Below are 23,821 nucleotides of genomic sequence, written 5' to 3'. Positions count from 1 at the left end.
TGTACTTTCCCACGAAACAACCAAGACCCAAGTGGTCCCACAAGACAGCGCAAAGGTAATGAGGTGTCCCTTATTAGTTTCTCAAAGCTTCTAAAGTCGTCCACGTGGAACAATCTCAATGGCTTCCGAGACGGCTGTGTTAGTTTCCTCTTCATATGCAACGGTACACGTGGACGAGAGGGGAGTTAACGGTCGCCGTCAGCAGATCCGTTGGAGTCGTCTTCGGCCCCCACACTTGGTTGCTACCTAACGCCACGACAGGGGTTTTAACGGCGTCGTAACGTGAAGTGAAGTAAGAATAAATACGGAACACGTTGTGCCGTTAAATCTCACCAAACAGTTTTTGGGGGGCGTGGCTTGGATTAACACGTGGCGTTAGATGGTGGTGAGTGGGGCCCACTTTGCTATTGTCGTTTTTGCTTCGAGCTCTGCGTTGGGTGGACACGTTGGTGGCGTCAAATCGGGTGTCAGCACATGCAAACTCTATCTAATCAATAAATATATATATTTTTCAATTAATAAAAATACTATTTTATTTTTTAATGAAAATTATAATAAAAAATGTTAAACATAAGTCGTCGGCGTAGACTTCTGCTTTGACGGTTTTATCCCTATGTGTCTACTAAAATGGTTTAACCTAATATTGCTACAATTAAAATAAATCATTAATAGAAATCAAGAAATCATTAATTTTATTAATAGAAATTAATTAAAATAATAACTTACAATTTAATTGGAACATAATCAAGATTAAAATTAAAACAATGAGCTGCCTAATTTGGAGTACGTTTGATAAAAAAACTAAAAAATAAAATTAAATAAAAAAATTGTATCATTTAACCTTTAAAACACTTATATTCAATTTTATCTATTGATCAGAAGACACAATATACTATTGTAGCAAGTTTATTTAATCTCGTAGCTTGAGCAGTCAATTATTGTATAAGGTACAAAACTGCACTACTAATTACAACACCTTTAGTCCCGGAGAAATTGTTATTTCTAACTATCAACATCAATTTGATAGCGAACCATCGAAAAACAAAAAAAAAACCAACAACTAAATAAAATAAAATTATATCACGTAGATAAGACTAAAATACTTAAAATTATATCACAGAGACAAGACTATAAAATACTCAAAACTATATCACAGAAACAAGACTACTCACAGTAGCAAAAATCGAATCGTAATAGTAAAACACAATCTCAGTCAAGTCGTACCTATACAAAAAAGAGGTTGATAGGCCTAACCAAAGATAAAAGACAACTTCTATTACCTATAAATTTAGAAACGAAAAATTTTAATTTTTTTAATATAGTTATCATATGTGTTTTATTAATTGTAATATATATTTATAAGTAAAACAATAAAAAAAAAATAGCTGAGTGAATTCATAAATATATATATTTAATAATGATTCTCATTCTAATATTTTACATATTTTAATATCATATTTTTATTTAAATTTATCTTTTTCAACTCAACTTCTGAATTTGCCACTTACAAATTTACGAAAATATGATAATATATTTTAATTTATTATTATTTGCATAACTAAATTAGCTAGTAAAAATCCATGATAATTAAAGCCATCATTTGAAAATATTGGTCTTTCAAGGTTTTTCTTTTTTTTGGAAGTTGAAGAATTTCATTTTCATTTTTTAGCACTTTCTTTTTAATTGGAAAATTCATGGAATATATATTAACAACAAATGATTATTTTCAATATACATGTTTTAAACACTTGGATTAAGAAAATTCAATTATGAAATTAATTCATTTGGGATTATCATTATTAGGTGTGTGAATTGTGATATAGATTTGTTACATATCAGTTTGACATTCTTCTTCAGTTCTTTTATATATAATATATTATATTTTATTATAATTTTTAATTAATTTTCGAACATGAAAATATATATTAAAATATATATATTTTTGACTCAAAAAAAAAAAATATATATATTTTTTAAAACGGTGCAGTATAATTACAACATTATTTATATAAGTTTTTTAAAAAATTTAAATAGCTTTTATGCCAAAAATAACATTAAAAATTTTTAAATAGGCGCAGCAAATAAAAATATTAAAAAATTTTATTTTTAATATTGTAAATTTTAAACATAAAAATTAATTACAGATTATTTTTAGTTATTAAAGATTTTTTGTTTTCTGACAAAAATAAAAAGGTAAAAGAACCTTAGTGAAGTGAGGACATTGACGTCATATTTTCGATTAAGAAGGTCATCTCCACGAAAATCCTCAGACTATCCATCAAATCACAGAATTATCTCTTTCTCTACTCTTAAAAAAAGAATTTGAATAAAAAAGAATTAAAGAAAAAATAAAAGTGTGACAAGGAAAACGACTTCTCCCCTACCATATTCTTATAATAATAAATAAATGTTCATAATTTTAATTTTTTTTTTCTATTTGAATCAAATTATTAATTTTCATAAACTCAATTGACAAATTCTATGTAGTAATAGTTGATACACTTGTTACAAATACAATAGTTACTAAATTCACAGACAAATCCCAGTTCCACCGCTGCTTCATTCAGCTAATAAAATTCTACTCAATTCTAAACCAACGGTAACTTTTCTTGTTTTTTTTTTTCTTTTTTAAAAACTATATATAATTCCATTTCTGGGTTTTCATAATTATATATATTTTGTCTGATCGAACAGTCTGAGTTCAGTTTCACACTTTGATGGTGTTTTGACACATGGGTTTTTGTTGTCATGTTCTAAATTGAGTTGTAAGAATATACAATTCTATTATATTACACACATGCATGCATGTATTGTTCTTGGAAAGTAGTGATTTTTTGTTTTTTACTTATTTGGATCAGTTGAGTTGTGATTTGGTGTTTTTTTGGGAGAGAAGAGATCGAATTGTGTGTGTTGAAGTTTTTGAAGCATGCACCAGAAACTAATAAATGGCTCCTCAAATCACCTGGAATCTGATGCAAATATTTCTAGTACTCAAAATTTAGGGATCAGTACAAATATTGGTAATAATTCTCAACCTTGGTGGGGTAATGGTATAGGTCATCACCAAACCATTTCTAAAGCCTTGTTTGGAGGAACAACAACCACTATCACTATGATGACTTTGTCTCCACCAAACACTACTTTAAATGGTGATTTGCCCAACCAAACCACCAATTCTTCTTCTCAAGCTAATCAGGTTACTGGGTCTGGGTCTAAAAATGAGGCAGATCATAAAGACTTGCTACAATCAGGTATAGAATTACTACTTTGAAGTTTTTTTTTTCTTACTTGAGATTTTTCTCTTTTGTAGTCCTTTATGTATTTTCCAAAATGAGTGCATGTTTGTGATTAATAATTGTTATTTTAAGTGTGAATTTAGTATAAATATATATACTATATCTATGCTCTAATTAAACATGTCTACTGACTTGGCTAGATGGAAAATATGGAGAGGAGCAGCAAGTTTCTTCTGCTACGCCGCCACCGGGGAATGAGTATCTTGTGCCGCATACCCAGCTGGAGCTTTCCAGCCACTCAATTGTATGTTTTTATCCCCTATTTATGCATGTTCATACACACAAGAAATTAAAAGTCTGAATTTGTGAAAATATGATTTGGTGTAAACAGGGTTGTGGATCATATGCATATTCTGAGCCTTATTTTGGGGGAGTTATGCCATTTGGAGCTCATGCTTTGGTATGTTACAAATGTCTTTTAATTATAGTTTTCTTCTTTGGAACTGTGATAACCTTTTAGTATGTATTAGTTCAAATTAGGCTTAAAGACATAAAAATCAGTAAATGTTTAGGCACATGGTTTGATCAAGGAGTTTGATTGTACGATTTGGCTAGATGAAAAGTATTGAGAAAAATGTAGAGCAACATTGAATGTGACTTATCTATCATTTGAATGAAGTGTTCAAAGAAAGTCTTGGATTTGGTAATGAGTGACTATATTACCATAAATTTGGAATAGCCCGAGAGCATGCTTCGCCAATCTATGTCTTAAAATCTGCATTGTTTTCAGAGTGTGGCAAAGTTGTTAAGACATAAAACATGTTGTAACAATTTGTGTAGGTACAGTCTCACGGGCTTGTAATGGCTGCGTCGAGAATGGCTTTGCCCCTTGACATAACAGAGGAACCTGTGTATGTTAATGCCAAGCAATACCATGGAATTTTGAGGCGTAGGCAGTCGCGTGCTAAGGCTGAGCTCGAAAAGAAGCTTATAAAAGTTCGCAAGGTAGAATTAGACTAATTAAACAATGCTTTTGGTATTATAAAATTTCCTAGTGTTTGGATCATAATTTCATATTATACAGCCCTATCTCCACGAATCGCGCCATCTACATGCTATGAGGAGGGCAAGAGGGACGGGAGGCCGTTTTCTGAACACAAAAAAGACTAATAATAAAACGGCTCATAACACTGCACCCGAAATGAACACAACCACTTCTAGTGCTGCTGCTGATGCTGCAATTTCAACAGATCCAATCATCTCGTTGAGGACCAAACCCGTGTCATCTGATTCGTCTTCAGATCATTATGAGTCAACCGAGCTTAGTATGCAGAAAATGCACCAAACCAAGACATATCATCCCAATGTCAATAGCAACAGCTGCTACCAACCCCATCAGGGGTTTCAGTTATCTACATACCATTCGCTCTCGGGTGGTGATCATAGGATCGAGGAAGGAGACTTAATCTCGGGGCAGCATCGTGAACGAATTATGACAAATGGGACGGCTCATAGGGCTCTTACCATCAAGTAAAGTTCCCCAAGGGAAAAGGGCTCACTTCAGAATCACCAATGGCTCAGGAGAAAAATGACATTCTTTGCTTTGCTGGAATCCATTTGAGGTTGTGGATTTTCAAGTTGGTGTATTCTGGTTGTAAAAAGTTTTTCCAGGCAAATCATTCTTGGCTTTTAGGCTTAAAAATTTGTTGTTTATAAGGAGGGAGGTAAAGGAGGAGAGAACTTGATTAGTCTTTGTTTGCTTATAAATATGTAGTCTTGTATCAAATTTCTCTTATTGCTTCCCTTCCAAAACTTATTAGTGATTAACAATGTGAATTTAATGGACTCCAATAAGATAATGAGAAGTAGGCTGTGTGTTCCTTCCTTTTTGTATAAATTATTTTCTCTCTCTTTTTTTTTTTTTTTTGTGTTATTATTATTCCTTTTGTAAAAAAATTGTAGTTATGAGATATCATCTTAATATAGGTAAGAGTTCTCTTAAATATAAAAGTTCTGAGATTTTTTGGGAGGGTACTTAAAAACAAAACAGTGAGGAAGTCCAAAACAATATCATATTAATGTGGGAGTAAAAGTAAGGTAGTGATCTAACTAAGGTGGAAAAATGGGGCCCATAAAGTAGTATCAAAGCCAAAGGTTAAGGAGTACTGAGATAGAGAACTGTATTTACGATGTGTGTGAGAATTCTTCAATGTGATGACCTCGCGATTGAAGATCTATATGATGCCCTATATCGAAAATCTACTTAATATTGAGGTAGTCAGGTGGTGTGTCCCGTTGATGATTACTGTGGTACAAGATGGAGATTAATGTTAGGACCTGTGTCGAAAGTCCTCCTGTCAAAAGTGATGGTTAGGCTGCGAGTTCTGTTGGTGATAGCGGCGTCATAAGGTGGTTTTGCTGGAGAAGAAGCCACGAGTATGTGGTCTTTGGTTTGAGGGGAGGATTGTTGGGGTATCAACTCAAGTCTCAGATTGAAAGTATAGAGAAGAGTTGTCTTGGATATAAGTGTTTCACTTACTCCATTAGGATATGAGTCTTTTCGAGAAGGTGTCGAAAAACAAAATCGTGAGAGTCTAAACTCAAAACGAATAATATCATAAAACATGATTAGAACGTGACTCAACATTCTAACTTACATTTTAAGTAATGATTAGAATATAATTAAATACTTTATGGAACATGATTAGTTCAAATAGAGTAATATACAATGCTCACACATAGTGACTATGTTAAATAAAATTTAATAGGCATAAAAAAGAAAAAATAAACAACATATTAAATTTTTTTGATCTTAGAATGATCGTTTTAGAATTTTTTTTTTTAATTATCTTGAAATAGAATAGTTTTTTTTAATTATCTTGAAATAGAATAGTCATTTATTTTGAGAATTTTTTTAATTTTTATACTTTAAAATATATATTATTTTTTTTTTTTTTTGTATTTTTACAGAAATCTACATAGAAACTCATATAACAATCAACATAACTAAAAAATTATCGGAGCAAAAAAAAAAAAAAACTAAGGCTAATTAGCAATTTTTCCCCCCGAACTTTGACATGTACTAAATCGTGCCCCTTGAACTTTTTTGGCCGTTAAAAATTCCCCCCAACTATTGAGATTGTTAAATTTAAGGACTTTTGTCTAATTTTAGTAAAAAATTCTAACAAGGTTGAATGTTCAAGGGGCATGATTTAATACATGTCAAAGTTTGAGGGGCATGATTTGGTAGATATCAAAGTCTGGAGAGCATGATTTAGTACATAAATAATCATTGAAACAGAAAAATTGAATGAAATTAGACAAAAGTCCTTAAATTCTCCATAGTTTGGGGGGATTTCTAACGGCTAAAAAAGTTCAGGAGCACGATTTAGTACATGTTTAAGTTCGGGGAGAAAAATTACTAATTAGCTAAAAAATAATAATAAAAAATAATATAAGGGATAATTCTCTTTTATTGAATAAAATAAAATTTGATTAATTTTCATTGCATTCCATTACTCTTAACCACAAACACAATCTCTAGAGATATCGAAACTTTGGCCACCTTATTCATGCATGTAAAATTAAAATCCCTATTATTAGTTTTCTTTACTATCTAGAACTTGCAACCCAAAATGATTGCTCAATAGCCACACGAAACTCAATAGTTCTCCACCTTTACTCAATCTCTGACCATGTATCACTGGTTCACAATTCATAGCACCCTTTACAAGCAATCCCAACAATTTACTTTCCAACTCATCCTTTTCTTCATCATCACCCAATAACAACTTCCTTGCAAGCACACAAGCTTTTAAAAACAAACCCTTATTCTCTCCCATTTCTTCAAAACATCTATCATCACTACTACCTATAATAGCACTAAAACTCCCCTTAATCTTCTCACATGCTTCTAAATGATTGTTATTCTTCTCCAAAAATTTCTTGATATCATTCACTGTCTCTTGATATGTTTCCTCCCAATTACCCAAATTTGGAGACAACATGGTTGGTTGTGTTACCATTAGATAAAACAAATAACGCGAAATAATCAATAAAACTGATCCTTTGAGTACTTTAGTACATGTAGAATAGATTTCAATAGCTAAGTGGTATGTAAGTAGCTCTGGTAAATAAGCTTTTTCCCCAATTAAGCTATTCACATATTCAATTCTGGCCATGAACTCTGTCTCAATAACTCTGTTCCGAGAGTAACGACGAAGACCTTGATACCTTTCGGCTTGATTTGAAGAAGATGATTCGACCATTTTCACCATTTCATTGAAAATTGAAGCCTTCATATCATCAGTGACATTCTCTGAATTTGAAAAGAGAAAGATTTGAAGTGTGTCAAGAACATCCCATGTGTTAAGAAAGTTGTGTAACCATGTGTAGATACGATGTTGATCAAGACAATAACTAATCATATTGTATTGTAACACAGTTCCAGACCACCTTGATCTTTTTCTTTTTAATATTGATGAGGGAATATATGTAGCTGCATGAAATAAAATTACCCAATTAAATCTGAGTATTAATCAACAGTGCAATGAACATGTTCAACTCAAATTAATATAAAAAAAATAATAATAAATTTGAGTTAAGTTGCAGATTAGATAATAAACGTTTTAAGTCAATGTAATAATAATTAGGTTAATTTGTTGGAAAGTTTTGATGTTTAGTTTATTATTTTTGTTAGTGTGAGCATTTACGAACTCTTTTAGTATAAATTCTTTTAAAATATAAAAATAATGTTTAGAATTAAATATGAAAACAATGTATGAATTTTTAGTATTAAATATAAAAATATTTAGTTTTGAAAGAAATTATTTAATAAAAAAATGTGATATTAAAAAAATTAATATTTAATTTAATTTAAATAAATTTAATTATTCTGAAATGACTTCAGGAACGACAATTTCATTTCTGTTGTTCCTGATAATGTATAAAAACTAAACTGTTGAACAACTTTTATTTTTCAAGAACAACTCATTTTCGTTTCAGATATTTTAACATCAGACACGTCGCTATATTTATTCATAATATTGATTTTCAGGCACAAGTTATAAAACGAAAAAAAGTGATGTAAAAATTAATTCATAAATGTATTAAACAAATTATTCTAATAATAATAATAATAATTGCAACCCAAACTTAAGTGTGAATATACATTTATAATAAAATATGTTTTACTCTATGTGGGACTCTTTCCACCACACTTATAGTTGTTTATTATTCCACATATAATGTTTTTAGATTTATAGTATAGACTTGTGATAAGTCACTTCTCTATTTTTGCAAAATTCACTAATTTTATATAAAAGTTCCAACAGTATACTTACCCCATCTTTCACAAAGGGCGCCAAGAGTCCAATCTGAAGAAATGAGCTGATCATGAACAATGGAAATCAAATCGATAGCAATGGCTCCAATCAACAAAGCGTAGGTGAGGCCAATGTCGATTTCTTCGAAACCATCTTTATCGGCGAACAAGGTGAAGAAGATTAAAGCAACAACGACGAAAGAGAAGCCAATGAAGCGGAAGATGTAGCCCATTCTATTTCGAATGACAATGGCCTTGGTGTAAAGAACCTCATAAAATATACTCAATTCGATCTCTACAACTTTGAAAGCACTAATGTGATTGGCTTTCATGAAAGCCTTGCGGCTAGATTCTTGACATTTCGAACTCAAGCCAAATCCAACAATCAATCCCTTAAAATTGTCGTGAAACTTATAAGCAACTTGCATGAGTTTGATTTCGTCATCAGATTCACCAATTTCTTGATGATCGTTCGATACTTGGATGACAGAAGAGTCAGTTACTGCTGCTGCTGGCGGTTTGGCTGCCTCAGCAGCAGTACTAGCTGGTGCTGCCTCAATGACCCATCCTGGATTCGGTTTGGGTAATGAGGCAGCACCAAAATGGTCAGAACTAGCAAGGTAAAGAGCTAGAGTTCTCTCCATATACTTGACAACTCCAACAACAAAAACCAAAAATGTAGGAAGCCAAAGTTTGTTGTTTGGGAGAGTTAGGTATATGCTATATAAAGCCCCCAAGACTTGCAAAACTAGCCCAAAAAGGTGTCTAAGCCAAAATTCATTGTCTTCAAGAGCAAATGAGGTGATGCCATCTGGGCCGCCGAGATGAAGCAGAAGAAAGGAAGCCCAAAAGGCGAAGAGCTCGCCGTTGTTGGATTCGCAAAGATCGGTTTGGCTTTGGGTGATCAAACCAATGGCAATGGCAGCTGCCCAGTCGGCTAGCAAATAAGCTGACCAGATGAAGAAGACTAGAAATGAGTTTTTGGATCTTCTTCTCATTGATGCAAACGAAACCAATAAGGCTTGTAGGAATAGACTTAGAATTATACAACCACGTAGTTGCCATATATCCCATAGTTTCTTCACCTCGTTGGGTATGGGTAGTTCGGCCATGTTACATATAAATATATATTATCACTTGAGCTATTGTTAGTAATCTTTATATGATTTAGAGAAATATATATATATGCTTGTCACATAAAACTATTGGGGTTATGGTGAAAACTTATATGATGAAATTGGAAAAGTTGTACATACAAATAATCTTGTGAGCGACTCTAAAAAAGAATATTTAATGAAGTGTATTGATGTATATATGTATCATTTGAAGGAAAAGATTGAATAATAATGTGATGATTTTTCATGTGCATTGATATATCGAGAAAGAATAGGGAATAACTTATAAAGGGAGATAAGTATGGAGTTTTTTTTTTTTTTTTTTTCTAAAAGAAAAAGAATATAAGAAAAAAAAAATAGATTATCTCCTGTTAAAATTAATAATTCTGTTTATAGCTATATTGTCTATATTTTTTGAGATAATTTTATCTAATGTTCGCCCCTATTTTCTTTGTGGTCCTAAATGATGGTTGTTGTTAACCACAACAAATTAATAATATTATTTTTTAATATTACCAATTATACTTAAGCATAACAATAAATATAAGTCAAACTCATGAAAAACTATGTTCAATTTATTATTCAATGTTAAACACGAATGGAAGAAGTTTTTTAAGTTTACGATTAGATAACATAAAAAAAGTAAGAAAAATTGTATACTATGATAAAAGAGTTAAGAATTAATCTCCATCCTCAATAATCATTCAAGATCAATAATAATAAAAAAATTATTCTAATTTCTTAATTAAACTATAACAATTAATCAAGACAAAACACTTAATAATTAAATATTTTTATCAAAAAATAAATCCATTAAACATATAATCTCTATAATAAAAAATCATTATTTTTTAAGGAGATAAGATAATTTAGATACAAATCAATGAAAAATATAATTCATTTAAACTAGGTTTTATTTTTCATCACAATCAAATAATACCTTCATCAACATTACTATTAATTGCAAATTATCATGCTTAGAATCCTAAACTATTAGGTGAATAGTAATTCTAAGATGATAATAGAACAATGCAACACCTTAATTAGTTGTACATCCAACAAGAATTCAATATATTCATAGTATTAATAATGGTTACAAGTTTCGTCTTCTAGGAAGTTAGTTGTTACTCCAGAAAGAAGTTATGGAAAGCTTGGTGTTCATCCAAAAATCTTTGTTCGTAAAATTATGGCTAGTCTGGATGATTCTTCCAAATAGATTGTCTTTCGTAAGTAGAATCTTCAGGATAGCTTGTCATATATTTGAAGACGTCCTTCCAGATAGCTTATGTCAACTTTGAATAGAGCATGTGATTGTTTTTTTAGATTGTCCGTACAAAAAGTGCGTTTTTGAAGCTGATGGAAATGACTTGGAGAATTTAAGACAGTAATTAATAATTAGTCACGATAAAATCAGAGCTAATTTTAACAACTGTGAAAATATATATATAGCTATCACCTTTGTAATTCAATGTGAATTAGCCCATTGAAAGTGTGAGAGAAAATGGTGAAAGTGTAAGGTTAGAGAGAGAGAGAGAGAGTTTAAATTAGTGAGAAAGTTCATCTTGTAATCTCTGTAATAGTTTAAAGGATTCTTGTAACCTTGAAGATACTGATATCAATAAAGATATGACTGTTATTATTCCGACCAAGACGTAAAGCATTGCATAAGGCTCAAACTCGTTAAACCTGGTGTTATATTTCTTATATGTTTTACTACTTTAATTCATTACCTGGTTCTTTGTGATTCTTTTGATTATTGTTCTTGATTGTGTATTTATTAGTCCAGTATAATTACATCGTAAGTCGTTGATTGTTATTTCACATTAAACTGGTATCAGAGCTTGGTTCGTAATCATGGTTACAGCAAAATACGATGTTAAAAAATTTACTGGTACGGCTGACTTTGGATTACGGAGAATGAAGATGAAGACTTTATTGGTTCTCCAAGGATTGTATGAGGCTCTGCTTGGAGAAAAATCTCTTCTCGATTCTATGTCTAAAAAGAACAAGAAAGAAATTCTTGCAAAGGCTCATATTGCGATCATATTGAATCTTAGTGATAAGATTCTGAGGAAGGTTGCAAAAGAAGCCCCGACCGCAACTATTTGGCTAAAGCTTGAAAGTCTATATATGACTAAATTATTGGTGAATAGATTATATCTGAAACATGCCCTATATTCGTTCAAGATGTTGGATGAAAAATCTATTGGAGAACAGATTGATGAGTTTAACAAGTTGATTCTAGATCTTGAAAATATTAGTGTCACCATTGAACACGAGGATCAAGCCTTATTGTTACTCAGTTCTTTAGAAGTTATTTGAAAAAATTAAAGATACAATGCTATATGGAAGAGAGTCGATTACACTCGATGATGTTCAATCAACCTTAAATTTAAAAGAGCTGAATCAAAAGAGTGAGCTAAAGAACTCGGGAAGTGGTGTTGGATTGTATACAAGAGGCAAAAGTGAGAAAATGGAAAGTCATAAAAGTTCAAAAGGAAAATCAAGATCTAAATCACAGTCTGATAGCATGAAGAATGTTAGATGCTAAATTTGCAAGAAAGTGGGTCATGTATGAAAGATGTGTTTAGAGAGGCTGAAGTAAGATGATTCAAGATCCGAAGGAGATGCAGCAGTGATAAGTGACAGTTATGACTCAGCTAGTATTTTGCTTGTTACCTTTGAGATTTTAGATTCCGAATGGATCATGGATTCTAGTTGTTCATTCCATATGACACTAAATAAATTTTGGTTTGAGGAATTCAAACCTGGAAACTATGCGATTGTGTATCTTGGTGATAATAAGTCTTGTAAGATGGTAGGAACTGAACTGTAAGATTGAAAGTTCATGATGGCATGGAAAGGGTACTAAAGGACGTCAAATTGGTACCAAATCTCACAAAAAAAAAAAAAAATTAATCTCTGTTGGAATGCTAGATGATCAAGGATTTATTATCAAATTTGATAATGAAATCATGAAAATTTGTAGAGGTTCTATGGTGGTGATAAAATGTAGAAAATCATATAGGATTTATCCTCTAGAAGGCATCACAATAACAAAATATGAAGGCGTGTGTTTTAAGCAAGCACAGAAATGAGACTGAAATTTAATAAGCAGGGATTACTTGGAAAAGTAAATCTTTAACAGTTAGATTTCTACGAATATTGTGTTCTTAATAAGTCTTGTAGAGTCAAGTTTGGGACTAGAAAAAGGAATACTAAGGGAACACTGGACTACGTTTATAGTGATCTGTGGGGATCCTCAAGAACAGCATCACACGCCGGGAGCCGGTATTTTCTTTCGATAGTTGATAATTTTTCAAGAAAATTACAGGTGTTTATCTTGAAGAGTTAGACGGAAGTACTTGAGAAGTTTAAACACTAGAAGATAATGATTGAGAATCAAACTAGAAATATTCGTGGTGAGGGTCATGATTTCGTGAACGTAATTAAATGGTGGTCCTCACTGTTTCCTTCAACTTTTAATGAAAGCACTAAAATATTTCCCGAGATTTTAAAAAATGGAATAAAATAATAAGAACTGAAGAAACAATAATTGAAAGAGAAAGTATAATAAGAGACAAACAATTTTTTGCGTAGTTGACGCGTTAACTAGCCTTAGTCCACATGTCAGTTTTATTCAGTAATATGTTTACTTGTAAATATTCTCAAAAGTATACATGATGTATCTTTGTATGTTTGCCTGAGCAAAAGTACATGAGAGAATTCAACCCTTAATCCATGAGATTAGTTGGGTATTTATAGTAGTTAGAGAATTACATTAGGAGTTCTCATTTTCCCTCTACTAAAGAGCTTACAATTGAATAATGTCTTTGAGTTTACTCATGAAGTCCAACCCATGAAGAATACAATTGTTGACTAGGCTAATCGGGCTTGAGTTGATCAGGTCAAAACACCATCCCATTTTAATGGGAGAATATTCTGAAATAACTACCCTACGCTTGTTATGGGAAGTTTCTCCTTTAATCGCGATATAATATTCTAGCCCAATCTGACAGCTAGAATTTCCTTATTTATAGGGGAAAATAAATAGGGAAACCAGAAGAGTCTTCTGAGAACGTAACTCTTTTTCCCTCCAGGCTCATGATACCAGAGCTATCTTCCAAGTTGGATCTGCCGAGGGCGGAAGGTACTGTGAGGACGAAACTAAGACAACACCTGGAAGGTGCTATACAGGTGGGCTTGGCCCACTATATCCATGATGAGAGTCCTACTGATAAGTCTTAAATGTCAACCTGGAGGCCATGTGTCCAGTCCCAGAAACGCGGATTACAACTTGCAATAGGAGGATTGGAATAATTGTCTGGTTTAACGTTATCTGTGGGGTTAATAATTTGATTAAAAAATTAAAATATCATTTGTTATTAGTAATTGAGGATGATTATTGAGAGTGGAGATTATCTTTTAACTATCATTTAAAATCGTAGTATCATACTTTATTCACTTTCTTCAGTTGAGTTATTTAATTTTGTTCTTTGAAAATAATCCCCTATTTCAATTATTGTTTAACATTGAATAATAAAGTAAACATAATTTTCGTAAGATTGACTTATACTTGCTCTTATACTGAATATTTAAAAACATGAATTAGGTGCAATGTAAACATTTGAAATAAAATAAAAAAATAAATTTAACAATGTATTTTGAATAATAAAGTAGAAAAAATGTCTTTTATAGGATACTATGTGAAGTAGAACTGAATTGTAATTTATTTTTATAAAAATCATAGTTCTGATAATTATCAAAATTAAATTTACTTTTATGTATAAAATATTTAATATTCACTACATTAGTTTTATTTATTTGATGAGAGTTGTTTTTATTTTCTAAACACCACGAAAATCCACATACATAAATGATATGGGACTAAAGGAAACACACAACCCATATTTTGTCAAGAGCTTGAAAGACCATTTCATGTCTACTGCAGGGCTTACATTGTGGAACAAAAAATCCTTGATATTGACTACATTACTTTTATTTATTTGATAAGCCTAAACACCATGAAATTCTTTCTTTATTATTTTGAATACTTCTTAAATAAAACTAGAAATAATTTCAAAGTTACAGTGACATTGAAACAACAATAACATGCCCTCCTCTTACAAGAAAAACTGAAATCCCAAGCCAAAATGATTGAGAAGTAACCAAGTGAGAGTCAAAAGCTCACCACCCTTGCCAAGTTGTTGTGCATGTACAATTGGCTTACACTTAGCAGCTGTGTAACACATAATTTCCACCCACATTTGATCCATTGCTTCCCACATATGGTCATCCATTTCTCTCAACTCTGTAGCCAACTTATATGCATCAAACAACACAGATTTACTCTCATCATCAACATCACTTCTCCTTATCAATTTAGTTTCCACTGAAATCATCTTGTTCTTGGCCAAAAATCTCTTGGTGGCTGCCACAGTATCCTGAAACCCCACTTTCCAATTGCTCCCCAAAACTGAAGACAACATCAAAGGTTGCATTATCATAAGATAAAACATGTAATCTGAAATAATCTTGCCAATTTTGACACTTTCTCTTGAAGAGCAACATATTAGCTCAGTGGCTAAATGCCACAAAAGAAGACTTTCAGCAAATTCAAAATTCTTAATGCTCCATTCGAGCTTGGGATAATCCCAAGTTGTTTGGTGACCTCTAAACAAAAGTGCACCAAAAATTGCAGTGTCTGAATTGTATGCACTGTCAGATTTGGATTTTGCATGATTAAAAATATAAGCCAATGTATCTTGATGGACCTTATGCGATGAGGAAAACCTCATGATTTTGATCTTGTCAAAAATATTATGATCAAACTTGTTGAGTGGACACATTGTATTCCCATCAAGGCAGTAACTTATCAAATTATATTGTGAAACAGAATTGGACCACCTCTGTCTTTTTACAATTACCAAAGGGATGTAACTCTTCCACTTCCCTTCCAAACCGCCGAGACTCCAATCCGAACACACGAGCTGTAAGGCTGAGATCGAATCAAGAACAATGGCTCCAGTAAGCAAAGCATAAGTAAGAACTATATCGAACTTGGGCAACTCCAATCCTTTGTTCTCAACAAGAATGAACAAAATGAAAGCGGTGAGAATGAAGCAGAAGCCAATGAATCGAAAGATGTACCCGATTTTTCGACTAACAACAACTAACTTTGTGTGAAGAACCTCATACATGATGCTCAGCTCGTACTCTATAAACTTAAAAGCCGTAATGTGGTTTACTGATCCCAAAGACGGGGGAGGATTTCGAATGTAGAATCTACCAAGGAGTGGTCCTTTGAAGATTTGGTAGGTTTTGTAAGCTAGCTCTAGCATTTCAATGTGGCTTGAAGAGGTGGTAGTTAGTGTTGTTCTTGTGTTTTGTGTACTAATTTTGTCTTTAATGCTCGCAACACGGTCTAAGCTTGCGAGATAAAGAGCGTAAACTCTCTCGCAATACTTGACAATCCCAACAACCAAGACTAAGGTTGCTGGGAGCCAAAGCTTGGTTGTTGGGAGAGTTAAAAAGATGCTGTAAGCAGCTGCAAGGCCTTGTAAAGCAAGGCCGAAAATGTGTCTGAGCCAGAACTCGTTGTCCTCGAGGGCAAACGAGGTAATGGTGTCAGGACCGCCGAGATGAAGCAAAAGAAAGGAAGCCCAGAAGGACAAGAGATCGTCTTTGTTATCTTCTTTGAGTGGATCACATAGGTCACCTTGGCTTTTGATGATTGCACCAATGGCTACGGCTGCAATCCAATCTGCAAGTAAGTATGCTGACCAAATTAAGAAGAGCAAAAATGTGGATTTTGAATGTCTTCGGTGGGATGAAAATGACACTAAGAAAGCTTGTGTGAAAAGGCTTAAGATGATACAACCCCTGAGATGCCATGCATCCCATAGTTTCAATACTTTGTTTGGAATTGGTAGTTTCATGGCAGCAATGAAAATTTTTGTTTAGGAAATTTTTAGAGAACTTATATAAATACTTATATGATATGTTTGGCTTGATTCATGAGCAATTTTTGAACTTGGAATTGTATACTTTTATAAATATGACAAGCAAGAAATTATCCACTAAAAAGTTGAAAGGTAAATTAGATGCATAATGGAAGTAAAGTATAATGCATCTTTCTTCTGTTTTGAGACTAAGAAAATAAAAGATTTAGGAGTAAATACACATTTGATATTTGTGTTTTATACTTAGGTAATTTGAATGAAGGTGATAGCACATAGGATGAAACACCCATTTGAAAAACCGTGTTTTTGCAAATGTCAGTTATATATAAGAAAATATAAAAACTGTAAGCGTTTGCAGCAGCAGAAAGTGATTCTGCTACAGCAAAACTGAACAGGCAGAATATAAAATATTTGCAGAAAAATAAATAACTTGACACAAGAGATTTATACGTGGTATCAGTGTTCTCACGAACACTCCTAGTCCACGGGGCCACGCCCAGAGAATGAAATCAATTAATAAAGTATCAAAATTACAAAGACAATTGACTTAAACAAGTTTAGACTCCCTCTAAAGTATTGTCGCAATCCTTTGTAATCCACTTTATGAATCTGACTTCTTGAAACACCTTCAAGCCCGAACTCCCTTCGTCTTTGAAGTGTGAGTGCTTACTTCCTCCCGAAGTAAGGCTTTAGCAAGTCTTCTCCCGAAGACCAAGTGCTTACTTCCTCCCGAAGTAAGGCTTTATCAAGTCTTCTCCCGAAGACCAATCTCTTGTTCAGTCAAGTAGTTCTTCACAACCTCTAGGATAGAGTAAGAACAGAAATAGAACAACTAGAACCTAGGTGAACAACTAGGCTCTCACAAAACAAAGAAACACTCTCTTCTCACAAAAGATAAATGCAAAAAATGAATATTGGAAGAGGTAATTCGAATGGTTGCTCTCTAGGCTCTATTTATAGATCATAGAAACCAAAGAGGCAACCACAAGTTCGAATTAGCAGCTGTACAAAAACTTTCCAAAAACAAACACGATCTGCTACATCAGATTCGGTTGCTGACGAAGCAGATCCGCCTTAAACGGGAAACTTACTAAAATCGGGTCCGATCTTCTTTCAAAGCTTGATTCCTGCCAAAAACAGATTAGATATTCTGATTGTATCAAGATACAATCGAAATTAATAAGGAAAAGGCAATAATCAAAGTTTCCCTTAAAATGACAACTTTCCAAAAGAGAATTTCTTCTCTTTTGAGAAGATTTCAACAAAGGAAAGTTCAGCTGAAAGTGCAACTTTCCAAACAAGGAAAATGGCAACTTATAACCGAATAAAAGAGGTAAGATTTCGAAAATTAATGCAAAGCAATCTTACCATAAAAAGGAAAAATTATTTTGTCACCTAACTTGCCAAAAAAAACTTTACAATCTCCCCCTTTGGCACTTTAGATGAACAAAATAATTTTCACCATAAAGTACCTGCAATGCAAAGTTAGCAAGAGCACAAAAATACTACTCCCCCTGAGTAACACAATCGAATATCACAATAAAAGCAAAGAGCATGCTAACTTTAAATAATAAGAAACATTAAGTTCACAAGTACTAACAAACCACAACTCCCCCTGAAAAAGAGGGACCAGAGTTGGGCAACAAATCAAAAAATATAATATCTCTCCCCCTTTTTGTTTATCGGAGTGCCAAAGTAAACAAAGAACAAAAATAAACCAAAGTGTAAGAAAAAAGAAACAAACTATAACACTTTAATGTTTGGAGAGTTGAATTAAGGTGGACAGTTGCCTGGACATGTCATGCTGGACATCAGCCATTGCTTCAAGACGAGTGTACACATTCTGAAGTTCTGACTTGACTTCCAGGAGCTGCGGCGGCGAGCCTGAACTTGCACCAGCAGAAGCAGCAGCAGCACCAGCCTTTGGTCGTTTTTGGAACACACCATCAAAATACTCAGATGGTTGGAATGTAGGGCCAGTGATGGGAGGCTCAAGAGTTTCATGTGCTTGGGCCACATTCTTCTGAGAGGATAAAACCTTATAGATTAAATTTGGAAACACAAGTTTGAAGGTTGGCTTTTTACCTCTTCGAAAGGAGACAATCTGGTTGAGAATATGAGAGGCTAGATCAATGGAAGTTCCAGAGGTGATGCGGTATAGGAGTGTAGCCACTTCTTGAGACACCACGGTCTTGTTCGAATTTGGAACCCAATTGCTTAGTGCAAACCGCATAAGGGAAGCATGAGCAAAGGTGAGGTGAGTAATTCGAAGACTCTCCCCTGGTTTCAATTCTGAACGTGCACCAGTGAGTTCAGAGTGCATCAAGTCACGATCCATAGACATCACAGCATTGGAAACATTCTCAGGCAGTTGCAGGGCCTGAGCAATGTCCTTTTCAGAAAATGAGAACCAGTGACCCCTAACATACACTCTTCTATACAGTCTAGAGTTCTCATCAAGGAAATCATCAGTAAGATTAGCATAAAACTCTTTAATAATGTTAGCAATGAATCCAATAAAACCAGTAAGAGTGTGTTCCCATTGATGAAATTGAATGAACTTTACAATACCATAAACACGATGGGCATGCAAATCATAATTCCTCTCACTTTCAAACTTACGAGTTGCATAAAGATTCCAGTCACGCTCATTGTCTCGATAGTAAAAAGTTGGACAGCCAGAGATAGAGGAGGGGATATTACCAGATGGAGGATCTTCCATGGGCTGCTTGCCTTTGGCAGCAGCAGAGGCCTTTCTTTGCGAAGCGGTTTTGAACGAGGAGGCTCGTCTCGAGTTACGTGTCCTCACCGTCCTTCTCGGTATGCGAGAGAAACTGATTTGTCTGAAGAGACTTCCATTGGATCCTCTTCTTCTGAACTGGAACTCGAGGAAGCCGAGGGAGGATTGGTCTTGAGTTTCTTCTTGGCTGGAGGAGCAGACTTCTCTCGAGATTGAGAGGCTTGAAGTTCTTTCTCAGCCGAGGCTTGCTGGGCTCGAGTTCGAGTGGAAGGGCCTGTTGGGGTGGTGCCAGCCATTGATGCAGCAGGAGGAGGAACAGCCAATGGAGGAGGAGATTCCTTCGAGGATTCAGACGACGAAGTCCAGGTGCGATAGGGCCTTACAGATTTGCGAGCAACTTGCTTGGGTGGACGTTTTGGCTTCACGGCTTGAGATTCACGCTGGGGAAGCGATGAATCTCCAGGCTTTGCAACAGCAGGGGAAGGGACTGAGGCAGCAGGAGGAGCACTAGAAGGAGTTGGAACGGTTTCTTCTAATTTTTTAGAGTGCCCTAGATTCTTGGTTCTCACCATTTTGAAACTGAAAGAGAAGGTGAATAGTGTCTGACAAAGAGACAAGAAGAAGGTTCGGGTAGGTGGTGAAATAAGTGACAAAAATTTGGTTTATATAACCTTGGAATCAAAACAAGAAAAAGGAAACCAATTTTGAAAATTCAAATGAGAACCGCCAGCCCATGAACCAAAAGAGGAAACCGCCCACTTCTCAACTCCTTTCCCCTTTCCCTTTTTTTTTTTTTTTTTTTTTTTTTTTAAAAAAATAAAAGGAAACTAGAAATGCCAACAAATTTTTCCAAAAATAAAGCAATCTTTCAAGAATAAAAACACATTACCATATAAAGATTAATCTTTACTTGGAAAAATATCATAATAAATCAAAGAAAGAATGAATGTTGATACTTACCATTTATGCACAAGATTTTCCTTGACCCATGAAGCAAGTCACACGCCTCCCCCTTTTTTTTTTTTTTATTTTATTTTTTTTATTTTAAAATAAAACCGAAACTAAAAAAATAATGTGTACGATGAGTATATGTGATTCGAATCCAATGAGAGAAATCAAATATCATTGACAATTGACAAAGTAGATTACATGTTATGCTTTCAAGGAAAATAACTAATTAGAATCTCATGAGATGATCATACTTAATTGATGTTGAGGAAAAAGATATGCATGTTACTGAGAATTGTGAACCAGGATTATTAATTTAATTTTAATAGAGGAGACTTACAGAGTTGAACACACTTGTCAGACATAAGTGTGTGCAGTGAAAATAGGATCATTGTCCTTGGCATGATTTTTCATTTTCGCCTTTTTCAAATTGATCCCGCAACTGGATGCTTTCACACCATACTGAAGGTAGCCCTTTTCTATGGTAGTGCATCCTCATCATAGTTGCTAATTACAATGTTCCAGCTTACTCATCAGATGGCTTTCACACTTCAGTATGGGTAGCTCTATTCCAGCAAGGGGCCTGACAAGCATGAAACAAAAATTGCTCAACTCTGTATAAGAACAATATTTAATCCCAGACACAAATAAAGAGTAACATGAATCTTTTAACACAACATCACAAAGTATGATCAGACAGAGATCCTAACTAATTATATTCCAAAAGCATAAACATGATTTGACAAAAACAATGATAGAAGAATTAGAGCTAGAGAAGAATTACACAACACTATTGTACACGAATGATGAACAGATAAAATTAAACAATGCAAACTCCCAAAGACTTTCTGAGGGAGTCAAAGCGACTTGCATCTAGGGCCTTTGTGAAAATATCAGCTAATTGTTTTTCAGTATCAACATATTCTAATTGCAATGATTTATTTTCAACAAGTTCCCTAATAAAGTGGTGTCTTATATCAATGTGCTTTGTTCTAGAGTGTTGAACAGGATTTTTGGAAATATTTATGGCACTAGTATTGTCACAAAAAATAGTCAAAACACCCAAATCAAACCCATAATCAATCAACATTTGTTTCAACCACAATAGTTGAGTGCAACAACCGCCACGGCTATGTACTCAGCTTCGGCAGTGGATAAGGAGATGGAATTCTGTTTCTTGCTATGCCAAGATACTAGATTATTCCCAAGGAAGAAACACCCTCCACTTGTGCTCTTTCGATCATCAGCATTTCCTGCCCAATCTGCATCACTAAAACAAGCAAGATTTGAATTGGTATCTTTCGAGTACCAAATTCCATAATCAGGAGTGCTATTAACATATCTAATAATCCTTTTTACGGTGATACATGAGATTCCATAGGATTACTTTGATATCTAGCACACACTCCCACACCGTAACATATATCAGGGCGACTAGCAGTTAAATACAAAAGACTTCCAATCATGCTACGATAGAGTGTAGTGTCTACCTTTACTCCATTCTCATCTTTTGTTAATTTCAGTGTGGTGCTCATAGGAGTACTTACCTGCTTAGCCGATTCAAGGCCAAATTTCTTGACAAGGTTCTTAGCATACTTGCTTTGAGATACAAATGTACCTCCTTCCATTTGTCTCACTTGAAGACCAAGAAAGAAATTAAGCTCACCAACCATGCTCATTTCAAATTCACTTTTCATTTGATCAACAAATACCTGTACTTCATGGTTAGATGTAGACCCAAAAACTATATCATCAACATAAATTTGAGCAATGATAAAATCAGATTTTATATGTTTGATGAATAGAGTTTTATCCACACTACCTCTGTGATAGCCATGAGAAAGTAAAAATTGAGTCAACCTTTCATACCAAGCTCGAGGAGCTTGTTTCAGACCATACAAAGCTTTTTCAAGTTTGTATACATGGTCTGGAAATTGAGGATCTTCGAATCCTTTTGGTTGCTCAACATAAACTTCCTCATTCAAAATACCATTAAGGAAGGCAGATTTCACATCCATTTGAAACAATTTAATATTGAGAATACAAGCACTACATAAAAATAAACGTATTGATTCTAATCTTGCAACGGGAGCAAAAGTTTCATCAAAATCAATACCTTCTACTTTCGAGTGTACCCTTGTGCCACCAAACGAGCCTTGTTTCTTACAATTGTACCGAACTCATCACTTTTATTTTTAAACAACCACTTTGTTCCAATAACATTTATACCTTTTGGTCTTCGGACCAAAATCCATACCTTGTTGCGAACAAATTGGTTGAGTTCCTCTTGCATTGCATTGAGCCATTCCTCAAAGGTCATGGCTTCCTTCACATTTTTCGGTTCATATTGAGAAACAAAGCAAAGAAAGCTGATTAAATTAATATACCTTCTGCGAGTTACCATGCTTTCTTCAGGATTTCCAAGGATGAGATCTTTTGGATGATTCAGTTTGACTGCGGTGCTTGGTTCTTTCGAATAGAGTCGGTGATGATGTTTGGATGAGTCAAGATAGGCGGTTACGGTTCTCCGGTTTCGGTTGCGGCGACAGATTCGTCATTTGCGGCATCGGCAATGGGTTCTTTGCATCGGGATCTCTTTGTTACAACTTTTGGAGGAGTATCCATGAGATTATCTATCTTGGCTTCGTGGAAAATTCGAAAAATCTCTAAAATCATCAACAACCACATTAGTTGATTCCAAAACAGTTTGAGTTCTCATGTTATAAACACGATAAGCTCTACTGTTTAAGGAATATCCAATAAACACACCAACATCACTTTTAGCATCAAATTTACCAATATGCTCACGATCTCTATAGACATAACACACACAACCAAAAACATGAAAATGACTTACATTGGGGCGCTTACCTTTCCAGCATTTCATAAGATGTTTTTGAGGTACTCGGACGAATAAACACTCGTTTATTATGTAGCAAGCAGTGATAATAGCTTCAGCCCATAAGCGCTTTGTCAATTTCTTGCTATTTAACATCACTCTTGCCATTTCTGCAAAGTTCGATTCTTCCTCTCAACAACTCCATTTTGTTGAGGAGTTTTGGGAGCCGAAAATTCATGAGTTATACTGTAGACTTGCAAAAATCATCATACACGAATTTTCAAACTCCTTACCATGATCACTTCGAATTCGAACAATTTTCCCAATATTACAACCTTTCTCAACTCTTAATCTCAGACAAAGAGTTTTAAAGGCATCAAAAGTGTCAGATTTTTCTCTTAAGAAATCTACCCAAGTAAAACGAGAGAAATCATCAACACACACAAAGATATATCGTTTACCATTCAAACTTTCAACTTGGATTGGACCCATAAGATCCATGTGAAGCAATTCCAATACCTTTGAGGTATTGATATCGAATACGAGCTTGTGAGTGATTTTTAATTGCTTCCCAAGTTGACACGGTTCACACTTACCTTCACTTTCCTTACCAAGCTTGGGAAGACCTCGAACAATACCTGCATTTGACAATTTTTTC

At 34.0% G+C, this 23,821-nt stretch overlaps 3 protein-coding genes across 6 annotated transcripts; 1 reads left to right on the top strand and 2 right to left on the bottom strand.

Moving 5' to 3' along the window:
* The first annotated feature begins 2,398 nt into the window (after positions 1-2,398).
* On the top strand, positions 2,399-5,133 carry LOC115711395 (nuclear transcription factor Y subunit A-7). Of its 4 annotated transcripts, none has more exons than XM_030639724.2 (6): positions 2,399-2,599; positions 2,859-3,251; positions 3,437-3,540; positions 3,628-3,696; positions 4,077-4,241; positions 4,321-5,133. In XM_030639724.2, exons 2-6 carry the CDS (start codon positions 2,927-2,929, stop codon positions 4,768-4,770), a joined length of 1,113 nt encoding a protein of 370 aa, XP_030495584.1. In that variant the 5' UTR covers positions 2,399-2,599; positions 2,859-2,926; the 3' UTR covers positions 4,771-5,133. The 4 variants fall into 4 exon arrangements, with proteins under 4 accessions (XP_030495584.1, XP_060967581.1, XP_060967582.1 ...); XM_061111598.1 differs by having other exon boundaries at positions 2,429-2,599; positions 3,057-3,251; XM_061111599.1 differs by having other exon boundaries at positions 2,432-2,599; positions 3,057-3,251; positions 4,083-4,241.
* A 1,460-nt stretch (positions 5,134-6,593) lies between these two features.
* Positions 6,594-9,715, bottom strand: LOC115709078 (uncharacterized). Its single transcript, XM_061111597.1, has 2 exons — positions 8,579-9,715; positions 6,594-7,734 (listed from the first exon to the last, which is right to left on the bottom strand). The coding sequence occupies exons 1-2, from the start codon at positions 9,669-9,671 to the stop codon at positions 6,836-6,838; spliced, it is 1,992 nt and encodes a 663-aa protein (XP_060967580.1). The 5' UTR covers positions 9,672-9,715; the 3' UTR covers positions 6,594-6,835.
* Positions 9,716-14,694: 4,979 nt separating this feature from the next.
* On the bottom strand, positions 14,695-16,680 carry LOC115709067 (uncharacterized). The gene has a single exon (XM_030637100.2). The coding sequence runs from the start codon at positions 16,610-16,612 to the stop codon at positions 14,798-14,800; it is 1,815 nt and encodes a 604-aa protein (XP_030492960.2). The 5' UTR covers positions 16,613-16,680; the 3' UTR covers positions 14,695-14,797.
* Positions 16,681-23,821: the final 7,141 nt, after the last annotated feature.

Source organism: Cannabis sativa, chromosome 3 (genome assembly GCF_029168945.1).
Source record: "Cannabis sativa cultivar Pink pepper isolate KNU-18-1 chromosome 3, ASM2916894v1, whole genome shotgun sequence".
NCBI lineage: Eukaryota > Viridiplantae > Streptophyta > Magnoliopsida > Rosales > Cannabaceae > Cannabis > Cannabis sativa.
The sequence above is the reverse complement of the archived record's forward strand: the minus strand, read 5'-3'. Positions and strand labels throughout refer to the sequence as shown.

Bases quoted from the DNA above. Each gene is read 5' to 3' on its own strand.
- LOC115711395 (XM_030639724.2), top strand. From the start codon at position 2,927: ATGCACCAGAAACTAATAAATGGCTCCTCAAATCACCTGGAATCTGAT. The intron at 3,541-3,627 runs GTATGTTTTTAT...TGGTGTAAACAG, and splicing joins AGCTTTCCAGCCACTCAATT to GGTTGTGGATCATATGCATA. The intron at 3,697-4,076 runs GTATGTTACAAA...CAATTTGTGTAG, and splicing joins CATTTGGAGCTCATGCTTTG to GTACAGTCTCACGGGCTTGT.
- LOC115709078 (XM_061111597.1), bottom strand. From the start codon at position 9,671: ATGGCCGAACTACCCATACCCAACGAGGTGAAGAAACTATGGGATATA. The intron at 7,735-8,578 runs GTAAGTATACTG...TATTTCATGCAG, and splicing joins CGCCCTTTGTGAAAGATGGG to CTACATATATTCCCTCATCA.
- LOC115709067 (XM_030637100.2), bottom strand. From the start codon at position 16,612: ATGAAACTACCAATTCCAAACAAAGTATTGAAACTATGGGATGCATGG.